Source organism: Lycorma delicatula, chromosome 10, assembly GCF_047948215.1.
Source record: "Lycorma delicatula isolate Av1 chromosome 10, ASM4794821v1, whole genome shotgun sequence".
In the NCBI taxonomy this organism is placed as follows: domain Eukaryota; kingdom Metazoa; phylum Arthropoda; class Insecta; order Hemiptera; family Fulgoridae; genus Lycorma; species Lycorma delicatula.
This window is the reverse complement of record NC_134464.1, coordinates 110,855,565-110,882,156: the sequence shown is the minus strand read 5'-3', so window position 1 is coordinate 110,882,156 and position 26,592 is coordinate 110,855,565. Positions and strand designations below refer to the sequence as shown.

Below are 26,592 nucleotides of genomic sequence, written 5' to 3'. Positions count from 1 at the left end.
AAATTACATCACTTCCTGCCTAGACGCTGATATTATGATTTCAATCAATTCATCATCAATTGCTGTGCAAATGTATACTGTACATTGAATACTTGTAATATTTTTGATACTTCATAGTACTGTATTTTTTATTGTAGTAAATTTTCCATACATATGTTTACTGTATATTCATTCAATTTTCTTTATTTTATTAAAATCTATACAACTATTGATACTGCAAGTTAAAAGTCTCAAAAAAGTAACGCTAGACATTAAAATAAAAGTAGCATTATAAATGTCTAAGAAAAAGAAAAACTCAGGCCCAGTAGTTTGATAATTTGACTTATGAGTGGATTTGCAGGGCTCGTGCTAATAACATTTTGGTCTCTGGAACTTTGATATGTGAGAAAGCCCCAAAAATTGCTGGAGGAATCAAGATAATTTTAAACCGACAGGGGATTGGTTAGATAAATTTTGAATTAGATGTATTGTTTCATTAAAAAATGAATCGATGAAGTTATTGGGACTGCAGATGAGAATTTGATGCCTTGAATGGAAGGAAATGTTAAATGAAATATGCGTGAGTTTTACTGAAAGAAACATTTTCAATTGTGATAAAGCTGAACTTTTTTCCAGGCTTTGTCCAGTAAAATATTGTGTTTAAAAGAGGAAAAATATACATGGAAAAGATATCAAAATAAAGATTGATTGTTATGTTGGCTGGTGAATATGTTAGGTGAATTTGAAAAATCATTAATAATCGGCAAAGCCACAATGTCTTAAGAGCATGAACAATAAATTCATTAGAAATTGAATGGTATTTAAATAAAAAACCCGTGGATGTCTAGACATACTGATGGATGGTTGTAAAGTTTTGATCGTAGAATGGGAAGATAAAATAGGAATCATACTATTCCTGGGCAATTCAAAATCCAGCCCTAATGTAAAATTGATATTTCTTCCCTCAAATACTTCTGCAGTATGTCAAATGCTTGATCAGGGGATCATTCAGAACTTTAAAATTCAATACAGAAAAAGGTGTTATAGTACTTATTTTCAACAATGAATGAAGTTACAGATGCTGATATGCTTTTTAAAAGCATTTGTGTGTTGGATGCTGCAGTCTTATGGATTCATATGGCTCTAAAGCAGTATACTACTCAATGACAGAGAAATTGTTACATAACAGCCAGTATTAAACCTCCACAAACTAACTTCAATTCCAACAACTGAACCAAATGAAATTCTGTGGAACAGGGTGAATTTCAAGAAATGAACCATTTGAAGAAACTACAAATAGTACCTGTATATTGACAACATGCTCAACACAGAGAATGTATCATCTGACATCTTTGATCTTGCCTCAAACTTTACTACTTTCAAGACGAATGACAGTGACGACAATGAACCTGGATTTAATACCATCATGAGTAAGGAAGCAACAGAATTGAAGCAATATTTCTTACAAAAAGGTTTACCAGAAGCTGTTAGTGTAATATCAGAAGTGGAGTCACTTATAAAAAAATATGTAAAAGGACTTAATACAAACTAAAATAGACAGCTACTTTAAACCACCTACGTATAAATAAATTGTTTGTATCTGTATTTGATTTTTACATTATTTTTTATACCTGTGTTATAATTAATATTCGTGTTTACTGTAACTTACATTGTTTTTTATTATATTTTAATATACATAAATTTTGTTCGATTACAGTATTATTTTTTTAATTCAAATATGAACATAGAGGACGACTGTTTTATTTTCAGAAAAACAATAAAAAAACTTACAAAGTCATTTAATTAGCTACTATTTCTTTTTACTTTAATTACTTGAAATAAATACACAATACTATACTATCTTATTCAAAGTGTTTTTTTTTTCTGTACAAAAACTGAATGTAGGTACAGTATCCATATTTTTCTGAATAGCGAATGTCTCTAAATAACGGACAGATTCTTGTTCCCGAGTCATGTCTGATATTGGAAAGTTTTACTGTATTTACTTTTTTTGCACTTTCAAATGGTGTTTGATTAGGTTAAGGTAATTTTAAAGTGCCTCTTGAACTTGAATTGAATGCATAGAGCATTCCTATTGTAAATTTATGTCAGAGTGCAGTTATTAATATAGATTGTTTAAACAATGACTAATATATGATATTTTTCAATTGAACATATACACCTATAAAACAATAGTATTTGTTTTCCTTTTTCCTACAAACATTTTTTTTCTTTTTTCATTTAAAAAAGTTAAAATATTTGATAAATATGTCTGCAGGTTTTTTCTTATAGTTATTTACTGTTTATCATTCATATTTAACAAACTACAAGCTATGGGTAAGTTTAGAAAAAGTGTTCTGTTTAATATGCATTACTGATTGCAGTGTAGTTATAACCACAATGTTGTGTATAATTCTTAATAATTAATTTTAGGTTCAAAAGAGTAATATTTCATTAGTATTCTTAATAATATTTTTGTTTGTTTTTTTATAGGGTAGAGATACCTGCTAGAACTAATAACCCTAATTTATTGAGTAATCTACCACTTACTCCCAGAGAATCATTGCCATCTTCACAGTTAAACAGAAGGAGATTAGATCTAAATGTTACTGATGGTTCTGATGCAGAACAGGAAGAAGATAGTGATGAACTTATTGAAAGTAAGATTTTATTAACGGTGATAAAAATTTGTTTTGTTTTAGTGGTAAAATATAAAACAAATCTAGACTAGGCAAATGTTATGGAAAAAGTTGGTGTGACAAAAATAAGTTTGTCATTGAAAAGTTATGTCTTATAAAAGTGGTTGAAAGATAGGTTGAGTTTAATATCTTCTTAAAACTTTTTTTTTCTTGTGAGTTTCAGTTTCTGGGAAGAACACTTCTACCAATTATGGAAAATAAAATCTACGAACTGTCCCGATTTCACCTCTTTTCCTGATAGTGCAATTTCGATGTGTCATAACTTTATTAAGAAAGATTACATCTTTCATGCCAGGTATAAAGGATTTTAGTCAAAAATCCATATTTTTCTGTAGAAAGAAAACCATTTTTAAAAATTAAAAAAATAATTATAATTAAACACTCTGTTTCTCTTTATGACTAAGTATTTTATGGTTTATTGGTGTATTATAAGAGTTTCTTTTCTATGATTTGTTTATTGTACTGACTTACACTCTTTGTATCAAACATATGGTTTTTATGTCGCACTTTAAGTATTTCCATTCATACAATCTACATTATCATATTACTTACACTATTACATAAAAACCAGTTATAAAAACAAATAAATTTATAATAAACAAATAAATTTACAGGTGCAATAAATTAATGATGCACAAGAAGTGTTTCATTATCTACTTTTTTTTTACTTTTACTTACTTTTTTTTTTTGTCTTACTTAAGTAAAGTAAAATTAAAATTATTGAGTTAAATGTTATTTTAAGTCTTATTCAATTAATAAAATAGTAAAAATTAAACTGACTTCTAGAAGATCTAATATAAAAAACTTTTCAGTATTAATAATGAATGCACTTTCAACATTTAAAACTTTTACAGAAGAATAAAATAAAACATTTAAAAAATAATATAGTCTATTAATTATTTTTTGAATTCATCATGAAAGAAATAAAATTTATGTAAATAAAATAAAGGAAACCAAAAGATAGTTGATCACAACACTCTACAATCTCTACTCTATGCGTCATGGCATTGTTCTTGGGTTATTTCCTTCTCAGAAAATTGCTAATATCCTCCCTGAGGTTCAGTAGGTGGGAATTCTTCATTCTCTTTCTCATAAGTAGTTTGACAAGGGAGAATGCAAGATTTCAGAAACTATGTACGATAGGTTTTAGTCTTAGGTGTAACAGGCAAATTCAATTTGTGAATAATGTATAGGGTAAGAGCCATTGCATCTATGATACCATAAAAATAGACAGCTATTTTTATAGAAACATAAAAAGAGTAAGCATCATAAAAACCGCTTTAAGGCCAGCAGTTTATTTTTCTTGTGATGATTTTGCATGGCAAGGCTTGTCAAATTCATCGACTCCTCTTTTACTACATTTGTAAATTTCAGTTACCTCAGACTTTTTACTGTTCTCGTTGATTTCATTTGTGTAATGCATAGCAGATATTAGGACCACACACATATTTTTCTTAGGAACAAACAGCAAGCGTTTTCTAATCACCTTTAGGATTTATCATAGATGGAGGAAGCTCTTTCTTGATTTTTCTGAGAGTACTGACCAAAGTGGGTTTGTGTTTCATCAGTTTTTCTGCTAACCCACAAGTTGAAAACTAGTTATCAATAGTGCAGTTACTATATATGGGGCTGTTAACAGATGTAGTAGGTACTGGTCCCAAGAAAACCCCCCTCCCTGGTATCATGAATGTCAAATACTCTGGATACTCAGCATCCAGAGCAGTTAAATGTATGGGCTGGAATTATAGGAGAAACATTGCTTGGACCATTCATCATTAATGATAATTTAGATAGTGATATGTACTATACTTTGCCGAATAAGGAGATAATTCCAGCTCTCAACAATTTGACTGAGATAGCTTCTAGAACAAACAGGCAATCTTTATTCATGAAAGATGTATTTTTCTAGTTAGATGGTGCTCCTCTACAATATTCTCACAACATGAGAAATGTATTGAACCAGCAGTTTCCAAATTGTTGGATAGGTATACATGGTAGTATTGAATAGCCAGGCAGGTCACCTAATCTCTGAATACCCTTGACGTCTTCCTGTGGGGGTATTTAAAATCAACTGTTTATAGCTCACAGCCAACTTCTCTCGAAGAATTAAGGAAAATACGTTGAGATAGAATGTGGGAAGATTTCACCAGAAACTTTTCACAATGTGATGGAAGCTGTCACACAGTATTTGCATGGAGAAACACGGAGGGCAGTTTGAACATTTAATATGAGGTGAGAAGCAATAACATTTTTTAAATTATTACAAATGAAAAATTAATTAAATTGCAAACTGTTATTCACTTAACTTAAATTCCTCAAGAAAAAGTTTAATTAGAATCAAGTATTTGAAAATTTTTAATAATTAATCTTTCCGATTTGTAATTAACATAATGTCATTTGTAGTCGCCGATTGTTTTAAATAGTGAGAATTTAATTTTTTTGATACTATTTTGCTTGCCCCAAAAGACCAACAAGGTATCACATGACCATATCTCATTTAAAACTTTTGAGGCTCCCCTGCCCCAATCACCCTGAAGATTGAGTACTTTAAATTGGAGCTTACTGAGTTAGCCTCTCTATCAGAGAATTCTCCAAAGAGAGAATTAAGATACCTGAGATAACAAAAAAGATTAAAGAGGAGCATACAACCATAGTTCTAACTATTCAAAACAAACACATTGTTGGCCACCATTTTGGATTGGACGATCAGAATTTAATTTTATCAGTTTTCTCATCTCATCAAGCTCTTTAAATGATTTATCAAATCTTTGGTCCCATTCAAAATTTTTGAGCTGCTCTCTTCCCACCGCCCAAAAATCAAAAAGAGTAAAATATAATTCTTTGAAGTAGCCCTTCGGTACAAGGAAAAAGAATGCTGCAGATTACATCCAGTTATTTCAATTATAAAAAAAGTTAAAAAGTTAGAGAAGGTGTAAGTTGCTTTTCAGCAATCCAGTGTTAGTGCTGGCCTCCATGGCATGAGTGGGGTAGCATGTCGGCCTTTCATCCAGAAGTCCCAGGTTCAAATCCTGGTCAGGCATGGGATTTTTTCACACACACTACAAATCACTCATCTCATCCTCTGAAGCAATGCCTAACGGTGAACCTGGAGGTTAACCAAAAAAAAAAAAAAACTCAGTGTGGGTATGTTTTAATAAAAACGAAATATTGATTTCTTTCCTCCATTCTTCTAAAAATATATGACATTTCTTATAAATGTATTTTTAATAAAATAATTTAAAGGAGAAGAGGTTTTAATTTTTTTATAATGGCTCAATTTCAATGGGATTTTGTTTTATACGTTTTTAGTGCAATCATCTGTATTTTGAATAATTATTATATGTGTTTCAGGAGTAACTGCTGGCCCTAGATTTGTTTCTGTTGATGATATTTCTGACCAAGAAATTTATGAAACCATAAATGACAATCATGAAGGCGAAAGAGGAGGTCAAGCGAGAACAGTTGACCACACTCCTGATTATTCATCATCTGCTGGAAATAATGCAGAGATGATAGTAGAAAATAATGAAGGTGCCCAGCCTTTTGAAGAAAATGGTATTGCTACTGATGTACCAGGTAATAGCCATACTGAAGAACCTAATCAGCATAACGGCAATGAAGTGGGATCTTATAATCAGTATGATCGTAATGCGAATAATGTAGTAAATTGTGATGATGTTATTATAATAGCAACAACTCCAAGTCCTGTTCGTTTGCAGCAGCAAGATGCACATTCAGCTACACCAGTTCCACCAGCTCCTCCACCATCAGTTTCGACTGCTGCTGATGTGTTGGCAGGAGGGGATGCGACTGCTACTACATCAGCCACGACACAAGAGCATCAGCAGTTAAATACTAACATAAATTCTTTATCGGCACTGGAATCCTCATCTAATCAAAATGATAGTTTATTTCTGTAAGTAATTTCTTTATTTTTGTCCTGAAATTATATTAACTTATAATCTTTTGTTTATTAGCGTCACTGGAATTCAAAATTTCTTATACTTTCAAATTGCAATTACCAATTGTGGAAAAAGGTTTAAATCCTGATTAGGCTGGACATCTATCTTGTCCTGCAAAATTAATTTCATTAAAAAAAAATGATTTTGATTAATAACAACTGGTTCAAAAGTATCTTCATATATCTTTTGAGAAAATTAATGGTGTAGATTCAAAAAAATGTTAAGTCAAATCTTTTATTCAATTTACAAATATTTTGAATCGTCATTCATTATGAACAATTTGAACATTATCATTGATGAAATAGTTTGTCTTTCAACCTAATTAAATCCAAATATAAATTCTTATTTCCTGTTAACAATCATTCACACTTTGCTTTAATTTTATTTTATTGGTGCTGCTTTCTTTTGAAAATCTGCAAGTTTCTCTCCTTGTAATTCCTTCTGAATGGAGGAAATATTAATTTTTTGTATGTCTTTATCGTTTATAAATAAATCAATTTAGTTTCAAAGAGAACTAAAATAATAAACCATTACTTTTAGCTTACATATACTCTCAAGAGTATGATGATAATAAGGAGTTAGTATTCTACCTCCCTACTTGTCAAATCAAAAAGAATTCTTATCCATTTTTTACTGATGATTTTTCTGATGTGTTTCTTATTAATACATGCAAAATAATATTGAAAACTTATCTAGCTTAATTTGTAAAAATCATTCAATAATTAAAGATATACAGTGTGAGAAAAATTCCCCTTTACATGTTAATAGCATAGTACAGTTTAGACATGTAGGTAAACATTGTTATGAATACAAAACAATACAAAAAAACTATATTTTTTACTATTCTTGAGCAGATTGACTTTATTATTATACTCCCGCCATAAGCTGAATCCTACGCATGTCACTTTGGTTAGTGTGGGAAGGACGTGACAGTCTCTAGTTAAACCATGGTTGATACATGTGCTTTCACTTTTGAGGAGCGTTTGGCGGCTTCTGTGTGGGTTTACAAATGTCAGAGCACAAAGAAGACGATGACAGATATTTTGTGGGACTTTGCTGTGTGTTTCGGAAAACCGCCGTCATCACAACCAACGTTATTCACATGGGAGAAGAAAACCTTTGCGACAGGAAGTGTTCTCTATGCACCATGTGGCAGAAGGCGTACAACTCGCACTGAAACTTGTGTTGCTGTGGCGGAAACAATTGAACGTTCATCGATGAAGTCAACCCATAAGTGGTCTGTAGAATTAGGCATCCCATGATCGACTCTGCAAGACCACCTGCAGAGAGATTTGAATGTTTCATGTTTTCAGCCATCCTCAGTGAATGAGTTGAGTAATTGTGCATGCATGTGAAATGATGCATGAAATTTGCAACAAATTTTTGGGTAGTTGCTGAAATTGTAATGCAGTAATTGACACTTTGTATTCAATTATCTATGATAACCTGAATTACTGCAAAACATGATTAAGGTGAGTTCGACTCAAAATTATAAGCACATCCAAATTCACATTTGTACAGAACTGAAACAGTAGTTTTTAACAGCAGGTAATGTTTTTTCAGATAACAATAATTTTTGACAAAACTTAAATTATTCATTTTGAACTGAAATCCAACAATCGTAGTATGGAATAGAACATTCAGCTTAAACCCATCAGGAAAAATTCAAAACCTGCATATCAGCCGGTAAAGTGATGGTAATGGTGATTTGGGACTATAAAGACGTAATTTATTGCAATTATGTGGAAGAACAACATATAATCAACAGTGAGTACTAATGTGACATGGTAGAGAGTAAAGTGAAAATCACAATAAAAAGGAAAAGTCATAGTTTTTCTCAAAAGGTATAATTCTTCTGCATGATAACACCCACCTTTATCCCATTCAGAAAGCATGAGAAGCTATTCAAAAGTCAGTTAAGGAGGTGTTGCCACATCTATCTTATAGTACTGATCTAAGAATTTTTGGACTGGCCTATCAAATTTTTTATTTGCTCTTCATAAAATACAAAGCGTTATTTTGAAGCAATAACTGTTTCTCTGTCATTTTCAACCTTGCTGTTCAGTAACTGTTTTACTTAATACCTTTCTCTTAGGTTTATCAGTTTCATTCTCTGTTCAGAGCTTACATCTGAAGGTGGTATATAATCCCATCCTCTGAGGTATTTTCCAAGTCAATTAAATACAAAAATTTTTTAGTAAAATTAACTCCTCAACTTGGTCATTTTGAGAGCAATTGGGAGAAGTTTGCCCTCATGAGCTTGTTCATTTGAAGATAAGGATATGGTTCATTTATATAATTTTCTACAGCAACATTTTTTCCTGTTGTTTTTGCACAATGACAGTTTCTGCAAATAGAACGAAACCAGGATAATTGTGCAGCTAGCTGAAAAGTTGAATATTTTAACATGTTTGTTAAATAAAATTAACTATTACAAAGATACAAAATATTGCAATCCTTCAAAACAACAACAATAATTAACATAAGATCAATACAAATGATTTACAGTAAGATTTTTCCCAAATGCCAGGATAAAATTACCCACATTAAAACAGGAAAATATACAGGTGGTGCACGAAATGATCAAACATTTGGTTTTGTTAAAAAAATATTTACTTGAATCACAATACAGAAAAGTAAAATACGTGTGTTTACTGTATACGTGGAGATTATGTTTTGCTTATCACATGTTCAGTATGACCACCATCTAGCAACTTCAACACAAACTCCTATGTTGTTAACTTGATGACACATATCTTCAGTTATCTTGTTGCACACTTCGATAATCAGCACTTGAAGTTCCATCACTGTACAAGGATATTTAGGGGAAATCTTTTCCTTTAGAAATCCCCAAAGAAAATAATCACACAGGCAGATCAAGACTGTTTGGGGGCCAGTTCTCCACACACAAAATGATTAGTAAATCGGAAATCACTGTGTTTAAAGTTTCATGCAAAAAGTCTAAAACAACATTAGCTGTGTGCAGTCTGGCTCCATCCTGCATGAACCACTTGTTTTCTAATCACCCTTTTGCAAGAAGCTGAGGAACAAAATTATTATGCAGTATGGCTAGATAACGTTCACTGTCTGTTCAAAAACGTATGGCCCTATTACCCTGTGACTTGAGATAGCGGCCCATACCGTAATTCATGGAGTGTGATGCATCTTTCCATGAAGCTCGTGTAGATTTTTCGAAGCCCAAAAACACACATTTTGTTAACAACCCCATCTAGGTAAAAATGTGCCTCATCTAAAAACCAAATATTGTTCAACAATACGTCTCGGTTCACAGCCTGTTCAGCAAATGCCATTCTTTGATGTTTGTTGTCAGTCGTTAATTTAGCCAACACTGCTATTTTGTACAGATACAAATGTAAATCAGTTTTTAAAATTTGCTGCATAGATCGCCTAGAAATCCCAAGTTGTGCTGCTGCCTTTCTTGTTGATTTGCTCGGGCTCCTCAGCAACGCTGCTCTGACAGCTTTGACATTCTGTGTAGAACGAACATTAGCAGACCATTCATGCTTACTCTCAAACACTGAACCATCACCATTCAATTTTTCATAAAGTCTACGTGTTTTAAATGAGGGCAACCACTTAGTTTGAAAATGTGCATGAACAGTCTTTGTCTGAGCACCACAGTTTTTGTTTCATTAAAAAACAATACAGTCTGTACACGCTTTTCAACCATCAGTCTTCCTTTGTCAGCCATCTAGTAACTATACACAAACAGTGCACTCGGAAAGAGAAGAAACTAATATTCATGAACTGACCCATAGGGAAAGACACCCTCCGTGTGGCTGTTAGGTTGCCATGCCACCCCCTCCATACCTAGCCCTTTTGGGCTTTACCAGAGGTTATTTTCAGAACCTCGGCAAAAGACATTCCTCAGCCTTGATCTTACCTCAGTCAGGATGTCACTGATGCAAATACCGTACGTGATATTCCCATCAGTGTACTACTAGGAAATGAACTCTTTAAAACAAAACCCATCTATTTCAAGTCTTTAACAAGACTGAGTGACATGAAGAAACTGAAATTAAAAACACAACTACCTACCCGATAGGTTATAAGTTGAGTTCAACATGCAACCATAAAATAACACAAAACAAGAAATAAAAATAAACTTAGAAGTAAAACTTAAGTAAAGGACACACTACAAAAACATAAACCTTTCAACTCTAGAACAATAAAACCAAAACGCAGGAAAGCCCAGGCGGAACCCTAAATTCCCCTGGCAATCCATTCTCTTGCCAGGTATCTGATGAAATTTTCAACAATTACCCATTCAGTGTAGTGTCTCCAGTTCTCATGGAGATCTAATGTCAACCCACTAACGTCGAGCCAACAAATAGTCTCCGTGCACAAAAGTTCATATTTTGCACATTCGTAAATTACATGGTATGCATTATCTAGTTCACAATCTGGACACGCACCTGAATCCACCAGACCAAATCGCTGGAGTGTGTCTCAGAAGGTGCCATGACCAGAAAGAAATTGTGCCACATGTTATGGTAAACTTAAGGGGCATCCCGCAAACCAACGTCTGGGAAGAGATCATGCATATAACGCCCACCCTCTGCCTCATCCCATCTGTCCTGCCATAAAGCATTGCCATGCCATTCTATCTCGCGAATTTTTTCTGAAATCAATTCACCTGATTTTTTAGCAACATAACACTGTGCTTTTCTGACGCAATTAAATCTATCGGTTTCACACTTGTGATCACCAAGATTGCCTCCCATGAAATAGTACAGTAACCTCCCGTTACCAGTATTAATATAAAGCGTTGAGCTCCTAATAATATATCTTGATAGCTTTTAAATTTTAGCCTAGTTGCCCAAACAGGCGCCGCATGTAGCATAATTCACATCCTTACACAGGATACTCATAGTCTTAAAATTAAGGCCCCAATCAGGACTGATCACTCGTCAAATGCCAAAGAAGGCACAACAGGCCTTCTCCATGATGTAATTTTTCTGAAGATATATTTAAGTTTTTATCTAAAAGCTGATTTTTCAATTTCTTGATTGTTGACCACCTATAATAGAATATTGAGATAAGACATATCTTACCTTATTTTTTCCTGAATTTTATTTATAATTAATGAAAAAATATATACATAATTAATGCTTTATATGTACAGATGATGGTTTTTTCACATCTAGTTTATTATTTTTATATTTCAAATATATAAGGATATTGAAGGTGTGTTATACTTAATGCTTAAGTATGTTTTATTTTTCTTAAACTAAACCTATATTTTGTGAAAATAATGATTTCTTTTCAGGGACAGCCAAGAATTCAATTCTAAATTGGTTTCACTTCTTGAATGCCCAGTCTGTATGGAAACCATTGTTCCACCAATTCATCAGTGTAGGAAAGGACATCCTGTGTGTTCTGTATGCAGACCTAAATTAACACTTTGTCCTACTTGTCGTGCAAGATTCAGTGAAAACCGTAATTTGTTGATGGAAAAGGTATTGTTGCAAATATTATTTTATTAATACTAACATAACCTAATAATTCTTTTACATAAATTTTTAATACAGAAATGATCAAAGAAAAAACCAAATGCTTGAAATGCTTGCATTTGCTTTGAATCAAAAGCAAGATAATTTGATGTAGAAGTCGTCTCATGCTAACTTTACCAACTGGCCATCCTTTATTTACAAAATTAATTATTGATTTTATTTTTTGTTGTATCTGTGATGTGACTTTCTTTGGTCAGTAGTAATAACACTGTTCTAAGAGAAACTAAAAAATATCACATATATTTTATACTTTGTTATTATTCAAATAGTAAAATATAACTATATGTGAAGGAGATGTAACAATAGATTGATGGAATTAATATTAACATCTTCATTATACATCAATAATCAAAATTATGTTATTGATAAAATATCATTGAATAGAAGATTCATGCTGTAACTATCAAAATAAATTTCACAGAACTGCTTGTGTAAATGGAAGATACATATATGTTTGCCTTGCAGCATTGCTAGTTATAATCAGTTTATAATGATAAATAATAAGAGGAAATTTTATTTAAATATTATAAATTTCTAATCGTACATTTTTGAAAAGGAAATATTAGTACCTAAGCTACAAATATATAAATTTTAATTCCTCAATTATGGTTACTATACACAATTTATTTCATGAATGGTAAGTACTATGAAGTTTCAATTTAGAATATCTCATTCATTCTAAAATTGAATACATTTTTAACATTTTATTTAAGTGTTGTAAAACCATAATTGTTAAGTGTGTGGTTTTAAATTTGAATTGTCTGTGCAGTTTATCATTATTTTTGCATTTCATTATGTTCAACTATGAAAATATGATGTGTATTTCTTTTTATTTAAATGTATAATGTGTAGGTTTTGTTAATGTTAGTGTGTTTATGATCTGTTTCCATGAGATGATTGGCAATTAATGTATCAGCTGTTAAGGTATGTTTTTATTTTTTCATAACCCGTATTTTGAAATTACACCCTGTTCATACAGTGTTAGCTTTGTAAGTTGTTGCCAGGTTTTTGTTTCAACTTGTGAATTTTAAGCATTCAAGCAAACCACGAAAGATACTCATACTGTCGACTAAAATTATTTTTCAGGTCGCTGAAATGATGTTATTTCCTTGTAAAAATGTACAATTGGGATGTCCTGTAAATGTTCAGCTAAAAGATAAGCGAAACCATGAATTAAGTTGTGGATTCAGATTGTATGATTGCATCGTTGGTCCTTGTACGTGGAAAGGTTTTAAACAAGAGCTTGTTGTGCATGTTAGTACTGGACACAGGAATAGAGTTATTGTTGGAAATAATCAGGTAATATCAGGTTATTCATAATACTGAGTTATTATAAGAATTTTTAGTAATCATTATAACTTAACATTTGTATATATTAATTTTTCATATATAAATAAAAATATTTTTTCTTATTATAAAACTTATTTATAAATACAATGACCAAACGCAGGATATACTTGTAATCACAATTTTAATGTTCTTTTAACTCATTGAGGTTCTTTTTATGGAGTCAATGCTAAACCTGGTTGCATAGAATGTGTGACTCGCTATTGTTTATTATTTCTTAATATTACAATTAAAATGACATAAATTTATAGTACACTGATTTATCTACAAATAAAATTTTATAGGTAATAAAAATTTGGGGAAACAGTTTTCAGCAACTAGTCTTGAACTAGTGAAGAAATAAAAAATAAATAGTGTATGATAGGATGGAAATAAAGTGTTTAGTTTTCAAACCAATTAAAAGCGTAGTAAATAATATATACTTCTACTTTTTTGTGTAATGCTATAGCCGTAGAAGGGAAAGTATTGTAATCGGTTCAATTTGGGATTTGTATGTATATTCGATGTTGCCCTCTAAATTACCTTATATCTCTAGAATTACTGGACCGATTTTGACCAAACTTTGTCAGATTACTTCTATATATGATGGGGCATTGATGCCATAAAATTTTCAAGAAAGTGAGGCTGTAGAGCAAGGTCACCCTCAGTATCTAGAGATTTTGCCTAATTATGGTCATATTTTTCTGAGGCACATTTGTTAACAATTAAAAAATAGCAATATATGCAAAAGAGAAGTTTTTGCAAAATTGCATTCTCACCTCAAAAGATGCTAGTGGCTAAGTTGGGGGTACTGTGTTAGTAGTACCTCTTGTTGCTACAAGGAATGCTATTGTAGCACTGACATACAGTTTTTTGTAGTCTGCTATGTTGTGATGTCACAGGTGAGCAGTAGAATTAAATAAATTAATAGTATTTTTTGTGTAGAAAAGGTAACTAACTCGTCTGCTAGGTCTCAAACTCAACTGCCTGTTTGATTCGGTACCTGGTGCGTTAAGCCTTATGGCTACACTTGACTTGACAACTGCACAAGCAAAATTTGTTCTGTGTAAGTTATAAAATTACATTGTCAGTGCTAACTGTTGCTGTTACTCTGCCACACATATGCAAATTATTTATGGAATGCATGCACGCATTAGTTAGAACCATTGAATTAAATAAACAAAAGAATATATTTATATAAAATTAAAAATATTTTAAATTAAGTTGTGTGTGTAAGCCTTGTATCAGAAACAACCCACATTTGCATGGCTTTCCCAAGTGGTTTTGGCTGCGTGACTGAAAAATTGTGCAATTGTGTTATCAGCTTTTTTTAAATTTATTATGTTTTTAAAAATAATTATATATTCACAATTAACATAATCTAGCTGAATTGTTTTCATTATTGGCATCACTAATTTGTGCTTAAAAAATGGAAAATTTCTAAATTGCTAATGTGGCGCATATGTAATTTGTTAACTAAATTATATCATAATTTACTGTAAACTGAATAGAGTTTTAATAGAAAATTCATTGTACTTTAATATAATCTTTTTATTTTATATTTGTTTTCCAGAAAATCAAGGTACCACTTGAACTTAATCTTCAAAGTATTTGGGTATTATCAGCGCTGGATGAAGTATTTATTGTTACTTTCATTAACAAGGATGGATTTTTAAGAGGGTATGTAGTAGATTGGACATTTTGAATGTACAGTTTATTTTCAAACCACAACATAAAAACAATATTAATTATTTTTTGACTGTCCATTATTAATATAGAAAGGAATCTGTTACAAACTGGTAACCTACCATATATAACATTAAATTGAAACAATAGGATTTTCATATCTTGTATGAAACTTAAATTAAAATGGAGTTTTCTAATTACTCAGAGACTAAATTTTGTCATATCAGTTTGTAAAATTTATTCTGCAGTATTATCTAGTTAAGGGATCTGATTTATAGAATTTGTAGTAAATAAAAAACTTTATTACTGTGATGTAAGAGAAGACCTTACCAACTATTGAAATAAGTGTTTTCCCACTGTAAGAACACTTGTAAAATAATATAGGTACTCCAAGGTGTGCCTCAGGGAGATGATTTTTAAAAATAAAGTAAGTTAAAAATGTCAAGACCATTCATGTTTACCTACTTCACAAATGATGCCACTATATCTAGATCAGAAGATAAGTGGTTTTACTAGATTTGAAGATTCTATTTTATTTAAATAGGTACAATTTCCATAATTAAGATAAAACGTGCACAAAAGCTTGGTAGTTGCTTCTTTTATAAATATAGAATTCTATAAATGACAATGGTATTATTTTGTGCTTAAAATGTGAAATTTTTAGGTAGCTATTTAGATTGTAAATTTTCTTGGAATGTTTGATTTCATGTGCAAGTCAAACCACTTAAAAATGTTAAATAAAATACTTAGAATTAATAAAGTGTCACCATTAATTAATTAAGTGTATATTCCCTTCTAAAATAATATATTAATTTGAGTAGCCTTTAAAACAATTAAATTAATTTTTATCAGTTTATAATAATGAGCTGTCGTCTTTGTTCAGTGCTGTTAATATGAATCATCCAGAATGATTTATTATAATAATATCTATTAGGTAAAAAAAAATTGAGCTGTTTATATTTATGAATTTGTGCTATCTTTTTTTTTAAACATACGTATCTACTTTTATCAAAACAGTAGAACTGGTTTTGTATTGCAATGTAACACCTCAACAAATTGCTTTATGCTTAAATCAAAAGGTATCATAAAAATACGTTATAATTATTACTTTCCTACTGTATGTACAACTGCTCAAACATTTTACACTTGTAATTTCTTTAAAATGATTAATAGCATACAAATAATTCACATAAAGATGTTTTACATTTCAAAAATTGTTTAATATTAATGTTACACTTGGAAATTATCTCTTTAAAATGTTTTTCATTACACCCCAATAAATCTTGCGGGTTTTAATATTCTTGAGTTACACATCTTATAAGGTCATTTAATGTAGTGTACACATCACCTTTTTAAGTAACACCCTACAGAAACAAGTTGGGAAAACATGAGTGTCAGTTCACATCTCCAAATCATGAAATGACAAGCCATGTGAACAAGTAGAGCACACAATGACCATTGGTTAGGCTGTCTGGTAGTCTCTGAAACTAAAGATTGTTTTGTAAAACATGGCATTGATTAACCTTTGAACTTTGCCACTTATGAAGAAACTCTTGATGATCTGCTAAGTAGTGCCAATTCTGCTCACTAACTGAAGTGTCAAATAATAATGTCCTTTACCAGACCAAAACAAATTTTCCAATTAATAGGTAATTTTGATACACATTCAGTAAGGCTGAATAGTTTTCAACTCTTGCTTATAGTTTATTATGGAGCTTAAGTGTACTTTACTATTGATCTCCTTGACTTCAAGAGACTGCATTTAATGTTCTAGTAGTATTCTTCTCATTACAAATATATCTACGTTGACCTGGAGATTTTGCATCTTCAGCAGAATTTTATTTCCAGGTTTTAGTTGTTTTTTCATATGCTTCAAAACTTAATTTCTTGTCATAAAAAATTGATAGGCTAGCGAGCTGTATTGAATGTAGACTCACATTGTGACCATAGATAACATGGTGAAAAGTTTCTTGTTTTTAAATGTAATAAATTTGACTTGAAAAATTTTTTAAATGAAGTCCAAAAGCTGTTTCTTCATTAATGTTGTGACAAATGTTTTTGACATAACTATAAGTAACTGTCAGAAAATTATCTTTCTGTTTGAATAAACAAATAAACTTTTTTAAATTGGCAGTAATTTTAAATATGTGCAATTAAGCTTTGAACTAACTTATATACGAGGGTTATTTTTTTTCAAGGTCCGATCAGTCGCGAAATAAAAACCTGCGCAAAAATCGGATGAACCTTTGCGCGTATGTGTTGTGCAGCGTCTAGTATGGCCTTCAATCACACCGCGTCACTTCATTTAGTTCTGAACACGCAGCTAGCATGTACATCTCTACAACAATAGCACCTCCCGTCAAGTGTGAAGTGCTTGCAGTTATTCGATTTCTTCAGGCTGAGGGCTGTAATGCAGCTGAAATTCATTGATGAATAAGTATTTAAATTTTACACCAGTATTTAAATTTTTCAATTCAGAGTTGAATTTGATAAAAATCTTTCAGCAACCGTGAATGGGAAACAAATTTTTTTATATTTATGTATTTTTTATTCTGTAATTATCTGCTGATATGAATATTATTATTTAGTAAAGAATGCTGTGTTACAAAACTGTTTGAACATTTTAGATACTGTTTTATTATTGATTAAATAATGATTAGTTTTTCATTTCTTTTCTTTGTTGCTGTATAGGCGTACCATTTACCTGGGCAATGCAGAAAACGCAAGAAATTATTTCTACGAGTTTATTGTGGCTGGTAAAAATGGCATGCGCTTATCATGGAGAGAGAAAACATGTGAGGATGATGGTCAGGCTATCGGTTTAAATCTGTTTAGAGATGGTTTTTGCTGCCTTACTAATCACAGTATTATTGAAGATCGTTTACCTCGTGCACAAATCGGTGTATTTACCGTTGAAGTTACCATTAATGTTTTCAGAATTGAATCTAATTAAGAGTTTTAAAATGTTTTATGATTGTATATTATGAATGAATGTGTATCGTATTAGTTCTTAAATTTATGTATAATATTTATAACATATTTAATGTAATTTTTAAAATAAATTTAATCTAAATATTGTTATAAAATTTTCATTTCAGATTTTATTAAATGTACTACAACTACAATTATTGATTGCATTATAAATATTATAATTATAATGAAAAAATTATAATTATATATTATGCGTTAATACATTATATATTATTAATTTATATTTAATAGATCAAAGATCAACCCAAATACAGAACAATTGAAATAGGATGACTTATTTCATTATTTAAGCAGCAGCTGCATTATATTTATATATATATATATATTTTAAAAACATCATAAACTTGCAATACATAATATAGTTTCACTGAATTTGTTATGATCTTTAAGCTTTCAAGATATGTTAGCTGGTGGCACTAGTAAATGTTTAATCACATGCATGAATTATTAATGTAGAAAAAATTATATCTATCCCACACTTATACTCAATATATTTAATGTTTATATTGGGTTTTACTGTTAGATTTGAATATCTCTTGCATTTTAGTTTATTATCTATGTTTTAAATGTTCATGTTTTCTCCTGTTATATAATAATATTGGATTATTTAAAGAAAAATGTATACTTTTAAAAAATTGTTGAAACAAAAAATTATATCAAGAGTTATTATTAGTTTTTGGGTTATTAGCACCATATGCGAATAAATAATAATCACTAAAATTATAGTAAATAAGCAGAAACAAGAGAAAAAATGACTGCTAATAGGCCATATGTTGTTCGTAATGTCAGTAACAACTTATAGTATCTGTAACTTACAGCTTTAAAACTATATTTATTTTATTATACCTTTTACGACAACACAACTAAGGTTGCAAAACTGAGGTTGAGATTGGGTCAAGAAATTCTGATAAAAAAATATATATACTCTGTATGTGTATTTGTCAACCATTGCTAAATGAAAAATCCACTAAAGTAATAAATAATCAAGTCTTGCAAATTGAAATATGTCTTTCAAAAAAAAAAACATTTAGTACTTTGAACCTAACCTGTGTAAAGGATAGCATGATGCATAAAATAGCAAGAAATATTTGTATGGCCATCAGGTTGTGAAAGTTAGAAGCTACTGTAATAATGAATTGGTTCTCTCCACAAAACATTTTTATATTACAGCACACACACACACACATATATATATATGTATATATATATATATATATATATATATATATATATATATATATATATATATATATATCATAGAAAACCAATATTCTAGGGTCTGATAATGAGTGGCAACAAGGTTAATGCTTGCCTTACTACACAGAAGGTAATTCAAGGCTAGGCCAGATCAGTTATATTTTAATACTATCTTAACATCTTTCATTAATGTATAGTTTAATGTAAAATTTCTTTACATTATTTTTATTACTAATAAAATCTGGTTAATCCCCAACCAACAAACAGGTTATATGTTACTACCATTTTTTGTCAATATATTTTTGTTAGTAATTAAATATTACTTTATTTTTAAAATCAGAAAGTTGTGATTTTAAAAAAAATTAAAATTGAGATTAAACATTCTGAGCACTTACTATTCAGGTGTGTCACTAAGCATACTTTTTCCAAATTTGATGAACAATGTTTTTAACATGCAATACAACCCCATTTAGCATATTTTTTTTCTCTTTTTTTTATAAATAATAACTCAAATTTAAATATTAGAACCTGATACTTAGTTCCTAAAAATTATTAACTACATTAAAAGTTACAGAAAAGTATGCTAAATATATCAGTTTCTAAGTTAGAATGTGGTGTAATTGTGTACATAGATAAACACAAAATGAGATGCCAGTGGAGTCGCCATGTACTATAAATTATTGTATATGAGATTCCAAATTTATTATCTCATGGCCTGATGTTGATATTATGGTGAGGCCCCAATTGGGACCTCATGACCAGTTAAAAACGGCTTGAAAAATCGATGTGGCAGTCAAGTTGTTAAAGTGATTCTTCTTCTTCTTCCTGTATTTTTTTTTTAATTAATCTTTTGTAAACAATGTAAATTAAATCTTTATTCATTTAGTTTAAAATTAGTATTAACTATTTTTATAGAATAAATTTTATTGTAATAAAGGGTGGAGCAGAGGAATTCATGTTTTTCACTACAGAATAACGTGGGTTGTTTTAATTATAAAAAAAAGAAATATTTTACATTAAATAATATTTTTATTGCATTTTTGAAATCAGCATATCTTAATTAGGTTCAGAAAATAATGTCGGTAAAATGATGTCCTTTTTTTTTGGATGCAAATTTGGAGCCTCTTCTCAAAGCACTGCATGGCTTTCTCCAACATTTCATTTGACACAGCTTCAGTTTCTTGAATGGAAATTTTCAGGTCTTCGATTGTGTGTGGCATGTTCACATACACTCTTGGTTTTATTTCACAAAAAGAAGTCACAAATCGACAGATCAGGATAGTTTGGGAGTCAAGAAACATTGTCGAATCGTGAAATGATATGTCCATGAAAAATTTGTCAAACTACTTCAATCAATGCTCTCGCCATGTGAGCTGTGGCACCATCCTGTTGGAATCACATTTCTCTCATGTTCACCTGATGCCTTTCCAGTTCTGGATGCAGGAAGTTGTTTAATATTCTATCGTAGCCGTTGATCTTACTGTTGGGGAAAGTGCAGCCCCCCTCTTCAAAAAATTAAGGACCAACAATCCTTATCTTGAGACACCGCACTACACTGTTACTTTTGAGCTGTGGAAAGGATTTTGGTGTAGTTCACATGGGTTCTGTAAAGCCCAGTGCCTACATTTCTGTACATTAACAAAGCCATCCAGATAGAAATGGGCTTTTATCACTCATCATTGTTAGGGTGTTTGCATTTTTCATAAGAATGGCATTCATTATACAACAAAATTTTTTGAATTGCACGAAATCCCTTTCAATTAGCTACTAAACGTTCATTATTTTGTACAAGTGAAATTTGAGATGACCGTGTAAGTTGCAATGAAGTGAACAAAGTGACATACCCAGCAGTACAGCATGTCATGTAGCGGATCGTTTCATACTAGCAAGAACTGCCCTTTTCACTGTGTCTATGTTTTCCAGAGTTCGGTCTGAACGGGGAAGTCCAGGTGGTTTTTTTCTTCATCACAGATCCAGTATTTCTAAACACCTCAACCCATCAGAGTATGATGTTTCAATCTGGAACTCCACCTTGACATTCAGCATTAAAATTTTGACAAAAAAGACAAACTGTGATCACAGAATCATTGTTTCTAAAAAAAACTGCTCAACAGCAAATTCACGATATTGTATGCTCCAGTGCTGCAGAAGTCACCGAAAGTCAATACCCCCCCCCACTCGCCGCTGAGTACTAGCAGTTTTAAAAGCATGTTTCCTCTGCTCTGCCCTCTATTTCCCTTTGTTGGCCAATGATAGTTTGTGTACATATATATGTATAAACGATATTAATGAAAGGTAATATTTGTTAATATTATATGTAGTGTTGTTAGGTTTTTCATTTTTTTAGAAAAAATTATATGTATAATATTTAATAGATTGTAATTATTACAGTAGCATTAGTCAATGATAATTTTGGTATAAATGTTTTAAATTTGTTTTTTGATGGTATTATTACATTCTGTTTTGTTTAAATAGTATAAATATGGATTATAATTGTGTCACATTTACGTCCAGTTTCTTATTGTATTAGTTTGGTGAATTATCCACATTTATTGATTTGTACTTATGCAGTTGCACAATTGCTTTTTGTAGTGTTATAATTTTTTTTTTTCATTATTCTTTTATCACTGCCCAATACTACTGCCCAATACAGAACATTTTTTCTAACACTTGACTTAAAGAAAAAAACCAGATCTATTAAGAGAGTTTAATCTAGGCTCTTTTGTTCTGATCAAAATTGAGCATTTTGACATACTAAGTACTGTACTGACCAGTTACATTACAGCTCAATAGCTTCTGCCCTTGTTCAGATAATTTTTTTTTAAATACCCATTTACATATACATTATATATCTTTTACTTTAAGATTTTTTAAACAATCCAACTTTTCTTCCTTATTCTAAACCCGTCTCGGTGATAATGTTTTCAACAATCTCAGTGACTGGTGCAGTAATGTTATTTAAAAATGATTGAAAAAATTTTTAAATATTTTATTATATGATTTGGTTTGGCATATTATTACCAAAAATTTTAATTTCCCAGCGACTGGTGCTGCTGTTTTTCAGCTTAAGTTACTGCTAGCAGCAACATCACATGCTAACAGCTGCATCAGTCACTGTGGATGGAAGGCACTTATTAAGAGTACAGTACCAGTGATTCCTGTACAATCTAAATGATATCTAAGTTTAATTATTAGTTAAAAATAAATTTCCACCTTCTCTTAAAGCATTTTGAGTAATTTTTTTATTTCATTTGTAAAATGGTATTATAGAAGTTTATCCATTTAAAAAGAAAGGTGCTTAGGTTTCATTATTTTTTTCTTTTATTGTTCACCAATATTTCCATGTATTCATTTCTTGCATATTCATATGTAAAGAGTTTATTTAATATATTTTGCTATTTTATAAGTTTTATATAAAAATAACATGTAATTTTGTTGATAGAAGATTGTTGTATTATGTTTTTATGGTGTATTACTTTTATATGTTTATAATTTCGTATTTCAATGTTTGTAATAAAATTATTGTGTTTGTAATATTTTTTCCATTTACTTTTTTTATTTTAAATTAAAAATTGACAGATGCCTTTAAATTATTTCATACTAGTTTTCCATTCATTTATTTAGTTGTGCTGTATAATTGGTACACTGTTTAAGGGAAAGTGTGCTAATCAGGTCTGATTTTGCACGTTAGGGTTTTTGCAGATATTGACATTTCATGATTTTCTCTCTAATAAGAAAACATAATTTTTAAGAATTTAAACTTTTGGAACAATGATTTTTGTATATAAGGCATTGCCATTTAATTTTTATTATATTGGTCAAGGTGTGAGGAAATACAGATCTTATTAGTTCCATGTCAAAGTTTTTCTTAAAGGATAAGTGAATGTTTTTACATAATTTAATGTCTTTTACATAGAAAAAATACTTTCTGAACATGGGTCATTGATGCCATTTAATATTGGTTACAATTAATCTAGGAGATAGGAATATATGATATCTGTTTCTTAATTTTGTCAGGAAAGTTTTACAACTCTGCCACCTTTCCTGAAAAACCAATTTTTACTTTTTTCACTTCAAGTTTATTCTTCCTAGCATTGAAATAATTGATTTTGACCTAATTTTTCCTTTGCCAATGAATTTTCTGTTTATTTAAATTGGCTTACAAAATTTGAACAGTTTTGCTACATTTATACGGATTGCAACCGAATTTTAAGATTCTCTATTACTTCTACTGTTTAATAGTTACTAAATACTGTTGAAACTTAAAAAAAAATTAAAAACCTGTAAGTCAGTAATTTATAGATAATGAAAAAAATGTTATTTTTTAATAAGTATACTTATTAATGTGCAAGTGTTAAGATTAATTAATAATGTAAATAATTAGAAATCATTTTTAATATGCCAACCATTAAATCATGAAATTATTAAACCATTAAATATATGTTTGATAGAATGTAATTAATACCTATTGATGTTGAGAATTCATCGGTTGAGCCTTTTGGGGAATCAGAAATTTCTTTCCAAGAAGTTGGAGCGATCAGAATCTGTAAATCAACACCAAGTACAGGTCTCGTGTCTGAATGAACATTTGGGTATGCAATACTACTTTTATTGTTTGAATTGAAACCAGTAACATTTGTACGACCTGTCATCATAATGGTTAGTAGGCTCTCGCCAAATCAAATCATAGGTACACAAAAGGCAAATGCTCTTTTTTTACTTTTAACCATTGGGTTAGTTTAACATAACACTTGATACATGCTACATGTGGAACCGAAGATTTATCGTGGTTTCCCAAGGGACAGTTAAAATAATGTTTGTAACAGTTTTCAGCAGATTTGATACTGGATTTTTTGTTAACTTTTTGTGGTGAATTCTCCACAAATGTAACAAAAAATATTTGGAGAATTTTTACAAGCTCAATTTTTATTCATTGTAAAATTCAAAATGTTTTAATGAACGAAAGTAAACTGAAATATTACAGAAATTCTTAATTATAAAATAATTAAGTTTTAATTTATAAATACTTAATAAAATTGTTTCACCATGGAGTGCAATGAAACACACACACAACTTAACAAATCTGATGTTCAATAAAATAATACCAAAAGTTGTTCTGTCATAAAAATCTTACACTAAATTTATAGCATCGCTTATGAAACAATCTTTATAATACGTATATGATAAAACCACTACCGCAGCTAAAGAACACAGCAAGTCATACCAAGAGCTGAACTCATCCTAAAGTAAATTTCATCACGTTGAATTATAAATTACTCGACTCACTGACATGTCTGACTTGATGTGAAATGACATCATTTGACTGTTATGTATCAAATTGTCTACAGCGTGCATCACAACATAAATCAGATATGAATAAGCAAACATATAGATGTACTAACTTTAGTTACTCTTATACAGATTTGAATACTAGATCGTGGATACCGGTGTTCTTTGGTGGTTGGGTTTCAATTAAGCACACGTCTCAGTAATAGTCGAACTGAGACTACAAGACTACTCTTCATTTAGACTCGTACATATCATCCTCTGAAGTAATACCTGACAGTAATTCCTGGAGGCAAAACAGGAAAAAGGAAGGAAGATGTACTAACTTATTTGTATTGTTTGTTCCATGAATTGATGGAACAAATAAATTGTAACTTAAGAACAAGGTTATGGGTTGTTTTGGAATCATATTCAGATTCAGCATATAAAATACTACGTGGAACACCTACTGTCTTTTCAGTTACAAATTTTTTGTTGACCAATGTTATAAAATATATTTAATACTTAAAATTATAATGTTTAAAAGTATGTATTATGAAAAATGTATAATTTAATGCTGTAATATAAAACTAAAAAAAAGTAATTTTATTAATACAGAAGAACTGTTATTTCTTTCATAAAATTACATACTTTATTTAAATACTATCTATGAATACAAAGATACATATCCAATCGCATTATATTAATGCGATTGGATATGTAAATAAATTTTTTTACAAAAATATACAATTAGCTCACCGTCACAGCTTCGCCCACACTATATGGTTACTTGTGTTTCCATTAGTGGTCAATCTTTTTATTTTGTTTTTTAGTAAAGTAATCGGAGGTAAGTACAATGGCAGTGGCTGTTTTAGTTGAGCCACAGCGCCGTATACTTTTGCACCCCCTTGAAAAAATTGAAATTCAAAAAAACTCTAAAATGGTTTTTAAATATTTATCTGAAGAGTAATTGCGAGCCCAAATTTACTGATTATATCATTAAGTATAGTCAAGAAAATTTACAATCTATGTTCAAAATTTTTTTACCTTTCAAGGTCAAATTTCATAAATCTAGAAATTGGTTTATTGACATGAAGATTGCACACGCCAAAAAATCTTCATTTGTTACTGGTAAATTAAAAATCCAGTTTAACCCTTGAAACTTGGAATTTCAAAAATATAGAAACTGGTTTTTAGAAGTTCATCATAATCATTTAGTTCAAACCCAGCTCACACAGGGATATACACTCGCAATTAAAAATTCATTAACGTTCGTGCTTCAACCAGCAAATCTCTACTAATACAAATAAATATTTAGATATTTTTTAAGTTGAAATATAGATAGATTACTTTATTTAATTCTATTATTATTTAATATTCATTTGAAACATTCAGTTCAAACCTTGCTCACAGTTCACTATCAAATAGAGAGATGCTATTCATCATTTTCCTGGAAGGTTTAAGGGAAACCATGGTAAAGCTGTGTATAAAGTTAAATATTATTTAATAATTCACATAGTATGATTTTTACAAATTTATATAGTTTGAAATTTGCAAGAGGTTGATTGTTGAGGTGGTCAAGAAAGATGTGGCATTATATTGAAAAACATTTTGCATTATATATATATTTTTTTTTACTACAAATTTATTTATCAGAGTTGAGGTTTGTATCAAATTAGAATGCTGTGAGAGACTTTTAAAAATTAGATGCATTTGTTTTTTTTAATTTTTACAGCCTCGGTTGTGATTTTATTTTAAGTAGAAATATTTGATACACAGTATAGGTAAAAATTAATACAAATAAAAATGTCTCAAGGAGTTGAACAAGATTTTTTTCAGTTCCAGTTTGAACTTTCCTGTAAATAAAATGGTTTAACATGATAAAAAAATAAAATAATTGCTTATCGACATAAAACAGTATTATAACAAAATTAATATACAAGATTTACATAC

The 26,592-nt window shown here is 30.3% G+C and overlaps 1 protein-coding gene across 6 annotated transcripts in view; it reads left to right on the top strand.

Moving 5' to 3' along the window:
• Window positions 1-19,396, top strand: part of LOC142331045 (uncharacterized) — a 102,745-nt gene extending 83,349 nt beyond the window's left edge. For 5 of the 6 annotated variants that reach the window (XM_075376673.1, XM_075376670.1, XM_075376668.1 and 2 more), the window contains 6 exons: window positions 2,473-2,639; window positions 6,030-6,594; window positions 11,931-12,120; window positions 13,261-13,473; window positions 15,074-15,180; window positions 17,878-19,396. In XM_075376673.1, coding sequence (XP_075232788.1) covers window positions 2,473-2,639; window positions 6,030-6,594; window positions 11,931-12,120; window positions 13,261-13,473; window positions 15,074-15,180; window positions 17,878-18,139 — 1,504 coding nt within the window. In that variant the 3' untranslated portion in view covers window positions 18,140-19,396. The remainder of the gene's footprint in view (window positions 1-2,472; window positions 2,640-6,029; window positions 6,595-11,930; window positions 12,121-13,260; window positions 13,474-15,073; window positions 15,181-17,877) is intronic. The other variant, XM_075376671.1, reaches the window with a different exon arrangement.
• The last annotated feature ends 7,196 nt before the right edge of the window (window positions 19,397-26,592 follow it).